General features: G+C 39.8%; 1 protein-coding gene across 6 annotated transcripts in view; it reads left to right on the forward strand.

Moving 5' to 3' along the window:
* PDE1C (phosphodiesterase 1C) overlaps nucleotides 1-11,262 on the forward strand; it is a 491,302-nt gene extending 480,040 nt beyond the window's left edge. For all 6 annotated transcript variants that reach the window (XM_059728692.1, XM_006258197.4, XM_019483440.2 and 3 more), the window contains one exon: nucleotides 9,492-11,262. In XM_059728692.1, the coding sequence (XP_059584675.1) occupies nucleotides 9,492-9,655 (164 nt within the window). In that variant the 3' untranslated portion in view covers nucleotides 9,656-11,262. The remainder of the gene's footprint in view (nucleotides 1-9,491) is intronic.

Genomic DNA, 11,262 nt, shown 5'->3' on the forward strand with positions numbered 1-11,262 from the left:
AGATTAAATTCTCCTGAGGCACAAAGCAGTATTTGAGTGTTTCAATAACCTTAATAAATGAACAGTTTTGATTCTCTTTCCACTTCGTCCTTGAGGCATTGTTCTTAATTTCTAGGTGGGAGACCCCCTCAGTGGCAAAGAAAGAGAAAGCAGGAAAAAGAATGTGTACATCCTCCCTTCGTTTAACTGCATACTATTTACTGAGATGATGCAGTACCTTTAAGTTTCCTAAGTTAGCTCCTATGAAAATAGTCTAATGAAGAAAGCCTTTGATGTAATGTGGTGTGATTTCAGCTCATTAAAAAAATATGTCTATCACCTTATTTTGATCAAAAAAATAGGGTTTTTGTATCCTTCATATAGACCAGCTAGAAGTGTCTGGTAGATGAAGACTAAAGTCACCACACCAACATGGGCCTGACTCAAATTTGCTCCTTTCCATTACCTGTGTGCAGGGATTCCTGTGCAAATGATAGATGGGTTACTATGGGATGCCCTCACAAGAATATACTCACTGTGCTGGCCCTTCTGTACTTAGACAGGGTTCTTCATGCAGTTGGTCCAAGAAAGTATATCATGCACAAAAATATTTGCCTCTCCCATATTTCCTGGACCATCATGGCTACAAATCACTCTAATACTACCAATGCACAAAGGATGCTATTCATGTATATCAGTCTGCTTGCTGAGTATTTGTACAGGAAGTAAGGAATGTCTCTGTCCAGCTCAAGACACTGCTCTGTGATTGTGCAGCAGTGCATAGCCTGTTTCAACCCATAAGCTTTCTGTAAGGCTAGCACAACCCATAACAAGGTAGGGATAATTGAATGAGCCATGAATTTCTTCTTTTCTCCTCTAGCTCTACATTGTGCATTAGTGTGTATAGTGCTACACTGGAACTGGATATCCTTTAATGCCAATTATGGTCTATGTGCATAGTTAAAGCCTACCAGTTTCACTACTAAAAAATATTTGCTGAGGTGGTGAGCTATATTTGCCTTATTATGGTTATAAGAACCATAAAAAGAAATAGCATCATGATGGCAAAGTCCTCCTATATATTTGTAAATGTTTTAACCACAGTTTAACCAGATTCAAAAACAGGCTTGTGAATATTTTTGACTCTGGAATATGAGAGGGTTCACACAGCCATCTTTGAAATGATGCACATGCTTGGAGATCACAAAAGAAAAAAATGGTTAGCTGGACAAATTCTTGGAGGAGAGGTGCATCAGTAGCTATTCACCATGGCAGTTGAGGGTACAGTTTCTGAATCAGAGATTTCTAGACCTTAAATGCTAGAGGCTGCAAGTGGGAGAGGAGCAGTGGAAAAACCCCCTGATCATACTCTGTTCACTCTCTTGCTTAGCCTCCACTCCTTGTCACTGTTGAGTCTGTGTCACAGGATACTGCACATGGTAGACCTATGGTCTAACCTATTAAGTGGCAGTTCTTATGTTCTTATATTTGTAAGTCTGAACAGCAACCAGTAGTTTCAGTTGCAGATACAAGTGCTCTGGTCCTTGCATTCCTGGGTTCATTTTTTATGAAACCCAAACTATTGTTACAACAGAAATTAGTAAATGAAATATATTATTGATTTAACTACTGTAGGGATGGCATTAAAGGAAATGCCATTTTAATTAATCTTAAAAAAAAGAGTGCGACCCTACAACACATAGGGTGCTGACAGAAGTGATGTTTGTTGCGTGATTGGCCCCTTGAAAGCACTCTACGGCTGTACCGTGACAGAAGTGCATGACTGCAGAGCACTTTAAAAGTGTCCAATCACATGACAAATTAATCCTCATGTAATGAGGTTCAGATGAAGGTACTCCAAAGTGGAATGTTTTCATTAACTTCTGTCTCCCCCTGCAAGCAATTGGGGCTGGACTGATGCAGCACAGCCTTGTCCCCAGTGCTCTCTGCAGGAAGGGAGATGGAGAAGGAAGGAAGATGGAGCCCCAGGATGGGGTTTGCCCAGTCTGAGCTGGTGGGGGAGTGGGATATGGATTGGAGGCCCTTCCCCACTTCCCATTCTCCCCCACCCTCCAGCTCAGGCTGGGCAAACCCCAGCCTGGAACTCCCTTCCCTCTCTTTTCCATCTAGTCCATCCTGCAGATAGCATTGGAGCTGGGAAGGGCGGGGGTGAAGCTAATGGAGAGAGGCTGCAGACAAGCGAGAGAGGCTGCAGACAAGCAATTCCTCCTGGATTGGATCCAAAGTAGAGCTTGATCTCCCACCCCCATGACTCAACAGCAAACATCTGTTGGGTTGGGGGTGCGGGGGTGGGCATTGCTGTAACTCATGGTACTTTCTTAACTTGTGTAGTTACCTATGACTTCCCTTTCTTTGCTTCAGTCCAGATCCAAAACTGGTATAAATCAGTTTAGTTCCTTGGAGCTCAGTGAAGCTGGACATACTCCAACTAAAGTTTTAACTGGAATGACTGCCTAGGCTTCAATACTGCAGAGAAGCACCTCAGGGATCACAGTTGACCAATGAGCCAAATGTGCTCTTAGCGCAAAAAACCCTAATGGCATCCTGGATTGTATTAACAGGAATGTCACATGTAAATCAAGGGGAGTGATTCTGCTGCTCTATTTGGCACAGATGAGGCTTTGCCTGAACTACTGCGTGCAGGTTTGGAAAGCTACCCTCAATTTATTTTGGTTTGGGATCTGGTTCTGAAACTAGACACGGTAAGAACTGGCTGAGAATTCTTTCCTGAGCAATAGGGTTTTAGTTGTTAAATCATTTTCAAAGAGTAGTACCACTAGAGTCCTTTAGTGACTGTGGAACTTTTATGTCAGCAGGCCTATTTCTGACCACTTCTTTGTCTGTTGTTGGGCATTGTTTTCCACTTTCTTTTGTGAGTTGATTTCTCACAACAGGCTTTTTGTTCATGTCACTTTTATTTTTATAATTTACTTTGTGTTAATTCCCTAAGGCAGTAGCACCTACTGTCTGGCCGAGCGGGCCAGGTGAGCAGTGCAGGGTCAGTTTGTGGACCAGAAACCACATGGGGTTGGTGCAAAAGGGTAGTCTATGGGTAACATGATAACACATTGCTGTGACAAGATTTCTCACACCCATTAACCCTTTCAATCTATTGTGAGGGTTTATACTTTGTCCCAATTATAAATTATACAATTTAAAGTACAGGCTCTCCTGGCAGTAACTTTATATTTCAGTAAAGGTTTTATTGTTTGGCATTGGGTAATATGCCTTTTATATAGATTTTCCCATAATTGTCACATGTGAACACTTCTGCCTTGTAACTAAAATGATTTTGTGAGATGTGCGACAGTATTAGGAGAATGATCTGAACACATCTCAGGCCCCAAGCCTGCATTTATAGCAATAATAGATTGTCTGATTCCCTTATGAACAATATAACTAAAGCCAACTCCAGACTGGAGTACATCTGCCCTTCAGTGACTATTTCTCCCCTTGCAAATAAGAAGTATCTCATATATCTAGTGCATCATAGATATGGTAGGTACTTTGGAGTGATTTTAATAATAATCCTATATATGTCCCCTTACTAGTCACTGTTGCTCTACCAGGAGTTTGTTTCTCCGTCTATGTAACTTCTTAGAGGTGTGTGAAGTTTGGCAGCTTTGAGGGCTGGCATTGGGATTGGAGGAAATAACCTGTTTTATTTCTTTCTCCAACTCACATGTTTGCATGACCTGTGTGTTCTCTCAGTTCTGTGTTTTTTGTGATTGTTTCACAGCATTTTGGCAATACCCTCAAAGCTTCCTCTGATTTGCTAAGTACCTAACCTATCTTGAATGCACTTTAGGTGAACTTGTTTGAGTCTCAAATTTGTACCAAAAACTAGGTACAGCTATCTGCTTGTTAAAAAGGTAAGTGATGATCCAGACTATTGGCCTATTCTGATAGATAACCCAGTAAAAGGAGGTGCTCATGGTGCTGAAATAAAAAATAAGATTGAGACAAGCTGTTCACATCAAATAATTGGTTTGCTGGATTTAGCTCTTTTCTGTTTGAAATTATCTGAAAACAGGACTCACAAACTTTGCTTTTTATTTCAAAATTATTGAAGAAATGGTATCCTACAGATTTTCACAAAGTGCTTGCTGTAAGATTGCCTTAAGTATTCGTTCGTGTTTTTTATATGTGAGTAGTCACCTCAGCGTCTTCCTCTGTTACTTTAATCTGTCCCTCACTTCCCTATCAGGAGAATGGATACTTCATTTCCCCAGATCATTGACATATACTTAGATAAAAATACAGTCTTACCAAGCACAATGGAATGCCAGTCTTGGTTAGGACTTTTGAGTAGTACAATGAAACAAACTGATAACAGCTAACTATGTTTTTTCTTTTGTAATTGTCAAACATATGCATCATTTCAATGCAGCTCTGTGAACCCTCTCATATTCCACAGTCATAAATATTTACAGCTCTCTTCCTGTAAGCAAAATGGAGATGTTAATGCAACATGTGCAGGCATAATTATATTATCTTTAATCATAGAATTATAAAAAGTTAATGTTGGAAGGGACCTCAGGAGGTCATTTAGTCCAACCCCCTGCTCAGAGCAGGACCATCCCCAACTAGATCATCCCAACCAAGGCTTTATCTAGCTGAGTCTTAAAAACCTCCAAGGATGGAGAGTCCATGACCTCTCTGGGTAACCTGTTCCAGTGTTTTAAAACCTTCCTAGTGAGAAAAAAACTTCCTAATATTTAACCTAAACTTCCCTTGCTGCAACTTGAGACCACTGCTCCTTGTTCTGCCATCTGCCACCACTGAGAACAGTTTAGCTCCATCCTCTTTTGAACCCCGCTTCAGGTAGTTGAAGTCTGCTATTAAATCCACTATGTCTTCTCTTCTCCAGACTAAATAAGCCCAGTTCCCTCAGCCTCTCTGCAGAAGTCATGTCCCCCAGCTCCCAAACCATTTTTGTTGCCCTCCACTTGACTCTCTCCAATTTGTCCACGTCCTTTCTGTAGTGGGGGCCTGAAAACTGGACGCGGTACTCCAGATGTGGTCTCACCAGTGCCAAATAGAGAGGAATAATCACTTCCCTCAATCTGCTGGCAGTGCTCCTACTAATGCAGCCCAGTATGCCATTAGCTTTCTTGGCAGGAAGGGTACACTGTTGGCTCATATTCAGCTAATTGCCCACTGTAACCCCAAGTTCCTTTTCTGTAGAGCTGCTGCCCAGACAGTCAGCCCCCAGCTTGTAGTGGTGCATGGGATTATTTTGTCCTAAGTGCAGGACTTTGCACTTCTCCCTGTTGAACCTCATGAGATTTCTTTTGGTCCAATCCTTCAGTTTGTCTCGGTCACTTTGAATCCTAGCCCTGCCCTCCAGCATATCTACTACTCCCCCAGCTTGGTGTCACCTGCAAACTTGTTGAGGGTGCACTCTATGCCATCTTCCAGGTTTTTGATGAAGATATTGAACAAAATCAGCCCCAGGACCAACCCTTGGGGCACTCCACTTGATACCAGCTGCCAATGAGACATCAAGCCATTGATTACTATCATCTGAGCCAGATGCTCCAGCCAATTTTCTATCCACCTTGCAGTCCATTCATCCAGCCCGTAATTCCTTAGCTTCCCTGCAAGAATGTTGTGGGAGACCGTAACCAAAGCCTTGCTAAAAACAAGGTATACCACATCCACTGGTCTCCCTGCATCCATAGAGCCAGTCATCTCATCATAGAAGGCAGTCACATTAGTCAGGCATGACTTGCCCTAGATAAATCCATGCTGACTGTTTCTAATCCCCTTCTTCTCCTTAAAGTGCTTAGAAATGGATTCTTTTAGGCTCTGCTCCATAATCCATTAACAGCAATCAGTTCATACAGTGGAATGAACCCCAGCATATAGCAACTCAATCACAAATTTTCAGGGGTCCTTAGATGGGCACTCTGGTTGGTAAGATTATGCTGTAGTGCATGTCACTATGCTCTTCTGCTGTCATAATCCTTGCTAGCTAAAGTTACTAGAAGCAAGGCAGCATATGCTACAATGACAGTTTCATTTTGCTGTGTAGTCACTAACTAAAATTTTGTGTTTAAAATTTCCCTCTCATAAGTATATGTAAATGGATAAAAAGGGCTCTGATGAATATATTTCACAGCTGTTAATCAAATGGGTTTTTATTAAGAGTGATTTTCCCCATATTTTCCTAGCTCTGTTGAACAATTCCTCAAATGCAGAACAGTACAAGTAACATACATAAAATTCTTATGGGCTCCAGAAATGATTTCCATGTTTCTAGAAGTGAGAATTTATATTCAGAGTAGTGTTTTTCTCATGAAGCCACAAGTTTTGTTTTGATTAACAAAGCCCTAGTATTCCTTTCATTCCTGTAGTACCCAGATTTGACATTTTTAGTTATTAGACTCACAGCCATTGACATTAGCTGAGAGCACAAGGAACTGGATCTCTCTCTTTTCATCTGGCAGCTCATGCTCTACTACAGTCATTTTGATTCAGCCCTCATCACTTTCCTTTGCATTTACTTGCATGTATTTTGTGATATGGTAGAGCTTTGGAGACTGTCCAGTATGCATCAACCTCAGCTATGCCTAGTCTGTAGAGACTGTAACTGAAGGAAAGGTGATTAATTTTCAATTCCATATGCCTTGAGGTAGCTAGAGGTTGATTTGATTTCAGTGTACCTTAAAGCCTTAGGACTACACAAATATTTGCCCAGATGGGTATGGTGTCACAGGCCAACTGGGCACTGTGAGTGTATCAATTTGGTTGCAGGCCGACTGGGCACTGTGACTGTATCAGCCACTGGGCTGTTTGGTTCAGGATCGAAGAGGCGGAGTTGGGAGTGAAGCAAAGACAAGTTTCACTTATAACGGTAAAGATAAATTTTACTTATAGCAGCAAAATAGCAACAAAAAATATGTTTTAGCAGCAAAATATGGATTACACATATAACAGTTAATAAAAAGGTTAAGCTAATAAACAGACAATATAGCAATAAAAGTAAAAAATTGGCAGTGATAATAAGAACAGACAGACAAATTGACAAAGAGTTCCCACTTGGTTGGCAACTTGTCAATAGTCCCTCAGTGCCAGGTACACTCCAAGTTGATCCAGCGAAGTCAGGCATCCCCGATTGATGCTGTTAGAGGGAGCACTGGAGAAGGTCCCTCAGTCAGGATCTGGTCCTTGCTCACACTGGGACTGGAGTCCGGGCTTGGAACAGCAATGACCATTCTGTTCTGTCCTTCCTACTAGTCACCTGACATATATGTTCCTTTATATCTTGTCCTATGCTAATCTGTTGGCTTTAGAGCCACTCACAATCTTACCCTACTGCTGTTACCCTATGGGGTTAAAAGGTGTTAGAAATTATTTTAAAAGATTACTATCTAAACTTGGGTTTAACCAATAAGCAAATCACACCACATCACTTTGGGGTCTGAGATTAGCGTTTTCTATGCCTAAGTTCAACCCACTTGGTTACTTCCTTTCGGAATTTTTTGAAATGTGTTAATTATACCTTATGGTCAGGTTTATCATTTTTACTGACCTTTAAGCAAGAACCATTAGGTCAGCTAAAGTTTGTAGTTTTGTTTTCTAGTTCCGCTTCTTGGGGTCCATGTTAGTCTTATGATTGGTACAGACAGTTAATTTTAACATTACAGTTATGCTTATGACAGACAGGATATGTCTGTGGGAAACAAGTTTTGCCTTAGCTAATATTAACTATTATGCCATTCCTAGATGCTCTCCAGAAGCAAATCCTTTTTGCTATAATTTGCTCATTAACCCCTTTGGTTCTGGCCATCACAGTATGGTTCCCATTGGCTCTCTGCTGGGGATTGCCAGAAAAGAGTACATTTTAGCTCTATCTCCTCCTGGTCAGTTTTGCTTATTGCATGTCTGCTTTCAGGGAATATTCCAAACCAATTCTATGTACCGTTCACTGCTGTTTGTCTAATTCAGCTATTTCAAATGAAGAATTTCTATTGGGCATCTTCTCCTGTGCTCATGTTGACATCACACACATGCTCACTGGCCATTTGCATTCTCCAAAGCATCAGTATTAACATCTGGAAGTATCCCTTACATGAATAATTAAGGTAAACCATAAGCAAGCTACAGTGCACTATGTTGTGTTGACTTAGACATACTTCTAGTTTTTCCCTAAGACTGAGCCTAACAGGCAGAAAGCCTAGAAAGCCATCCCAATCACCTGAAAATCCCAAATAGCCTTATGAAACAAAAGCCTCAGAAAAGTTATCAGAATTAGGTAATTATTTAAAAAACCTTTTTACATATTGGGGAAACTGAGGCAGGAGAGTGACTTGCTCAGAGTCACATAAGTCAGTGACAAGGCTGGGAATAGAACCCAAGTGTCCTTCTAACATAGCTGCCTCCACTTCCATGACCTCCCTGCATTTCCTTGCCATTGGAGTCAATAAAGTTTAAGAAAACTAAATGTTAGAGGTCGCCTTTACTCAGTTATTGAATTAGGATGACAAATGGCATGTCAGTATTCTGGATATATCCCTTATACTTATCAGCCAACTCATCTCTATTACCAATGACTCTGGTAGACTTCCAGTTAATAATAAACATTTCTCCATGCTAAGCGGTGGGAAATCTAATAACAGTTTGGCAGAGTCCATGCTGAGTAGAGAAAATGGAATGAGTCTGAAGAGTGAAAGCTTCTTGAAGAGCAGTAAATCACCTAGCACATACCTTTCAAGCTTTTAATCCTACTTGTCAGAAGGACGATCTCTTTGAAAACAGGAAAGAGTGTGAATGTTTGTTTTTAGAGATTTTTTTTTATTCCTCATTACCAGAAGGCATTATTCCAGGGTATTGACAGCATGAGACTTGGAAATATACTCTAAACTTAATGATAAGCTGTTTGCATCAGGGATGATTCTGACTTCTCTGATTTGATGCTATAAGCAATATATTTCCCATAAAATACTTGTCTCATGCTCTTTGCTCAGGCATTTTACATGGCCCCTGTTCACAAAATCTAATTACTAATAAAATCTAAGATATATGCATTGTTGCTTATCTTTTATTCTTATTGGTACCAACATAAAGATAGTCCACAGCAAGACTTGGATTCAAACGCTCACAATTTAAACTTCGAGGAAATTAGGATTTGGGTGGATTCCACATATGAATTTCTCAGCTGACCACTATCTCATTAATAAATCATACCGACACCTCAGATCCCATTACCCTATATCCAAGCTCAGTATTTCTAAATAATCTCTGCTTCAGTGATAACTGTATTTAGAAAGGAGACCAGATGCTCAATTACCAAGACAGGTAGGTAAATATAGACCTGAACTTTTATTTTAGACTCTCCCTGGCACTAATAATCTTTAAATTATCTTCCAGCTATACAACGCTTTATTGAGTGGGGTGAACTGGGGTGCAAGGAAGACAATATCTTGTTCACAGGTAACCCAAACGTATGTTTGTTAAAATGTTTGTTTTTATTTTATAACATCCAGCCATCAAACCTCAACTGCGCCATTTCAAGAGACCCACATCAGGATCCTACTTCTCAAATTTTCACAAGAAATCTGAGGACCATATGGTGAGATACAGGCTTCTTGACCAAAGAGGCAGGATGAAAAAGATTCAGCATATATCTCAGCACTGGAACAGGAAATAGGAGAAAGTGAAAAACTCTTTCTTCATTCTGTTCCTCACACCTGATGGTGGCTATTGTAGAATAATCATACAGGCCATATTGAATTGTAAGCCAAATGGTGAATAATTCAGGATGCAAGCAAGTATATAATTTAGCCAAATAATTCAATGGAAGCTTTTGCTTGAGCTATTCTCAATAGTCTTCCTTATTGCTGGAGTATTCTCCAACTTAGATCCAAAATATCAGTCTATTTTAATGCCTGCTGGTAAATATGCATAAATATAATAATTATCTAATTAAGAAGGGTACAACTTTCCTAGATTGTAAAGGCCCATTATGGTGATTTAGTCTGAATTTCAGCCAGCACGACCTGCAGTTGAAACCAATAGCTCACCTGGCATAGAACTGACTGTTTTGTGAATAAATTGCCTACTGTTTTTACTATACTAAGGATTTGGAATTACATAGGTAGGAGGAATAGGGGACAAAAAACACCTAATTTTACTTTTAAGGGAAAAAGAAAACCTAGTAAAACTTTAAAATGGTGTTTTGCATGACAAGAATGTTTTTGGTCATTGGTCCCCCAATCAGTATAGAGATGGGAGTCCAAGTTTATGAAGACATGTTCTTCTAAATCTCTATATGAAAGAGTTATTTGAACCTACCCTTTAATTCTAGATACAGATACGTTTTAGATCATAGACCTAATACAAAAGGAAAACCATAGAAAAAGGAGGGGAGCTCAGTTTCATCTTATTCATGCTCACCATGAGCATATCAGTAAATAGCCTGAAAGAAGAGCATATTCATCTTAGCACCCTAAAAGTTACTCGTGGAAATGCTGTCTTTGAAAGGCATTACCAGGAATGTCATTCAATCCATGGAAACTATCAGCTGGAGCTGTGACATTGTCCCTCCCCACTGCTACCTGAATGATATGAGTAGTAAAGCTCCCAGATCAATATTGCATAGTGAAAGACGAAACAGATATGCAGGTGTAGTGATACCTACCCCTTTTAATACCCACATTGTATACGACCTGGATGAGTAAAAATAAAGTCCTCAGGATACATGCTGCTTTGTGACATATGTATAGCATTATAGAGGCTGGTTTCTATATGAAAATTGCTGTGGAATGTTACAGTCATCAGATTCTTCCTTAGAAATGAGCATTGACATTCCTTGAATAGCCTTCAAACCTTGTAAAATTTTCAATGAATATTGATAACTGTTTCTTGCCATCATTCTACATGAAATAGATGACCTCAGCATATGATTCCTAATTCCATTTGCTTGTCTTCCTAAGAAAAAACAAATTGGTTGCACAACTGATCTAACACTGTCCAGTCAATTAGACCTGCATTCTCTCCAGGTGTCTGATTTTTGTGTTGCCCTTATACAGAAGAATTCTAATGGTGTTTATTGATTCTTCAGTTCCTGACCCATGTGAACCAAATGAAATGGGGGGTATACTTTAAAGCCTACTATTCAGGAGAGTAAAAATATTATTTATCTCTGAAAATTTTCTGATTCATGAAGAGAGCTATATTTTGCTTGTAAAGTGCCCTGAAATGTTTTACATGAATGGGATATATAGAAATGCAATATTATATTATTCTTCCAAATAA

The sequence above is a fragment of the Alligator mississippiensis genome, chromosome 5 (genome assembly GCF_030867095.1).
Source record: "Alligator mississippiensis isolate rAllMis1 chromosome 5, rAllMis1, whole genome shotgun sequence".
NCBI lineage: Eukaryota > Metazoa > Chordata > Crocodylia > Alligatoridae > Alligator > Alligator mississippiensis.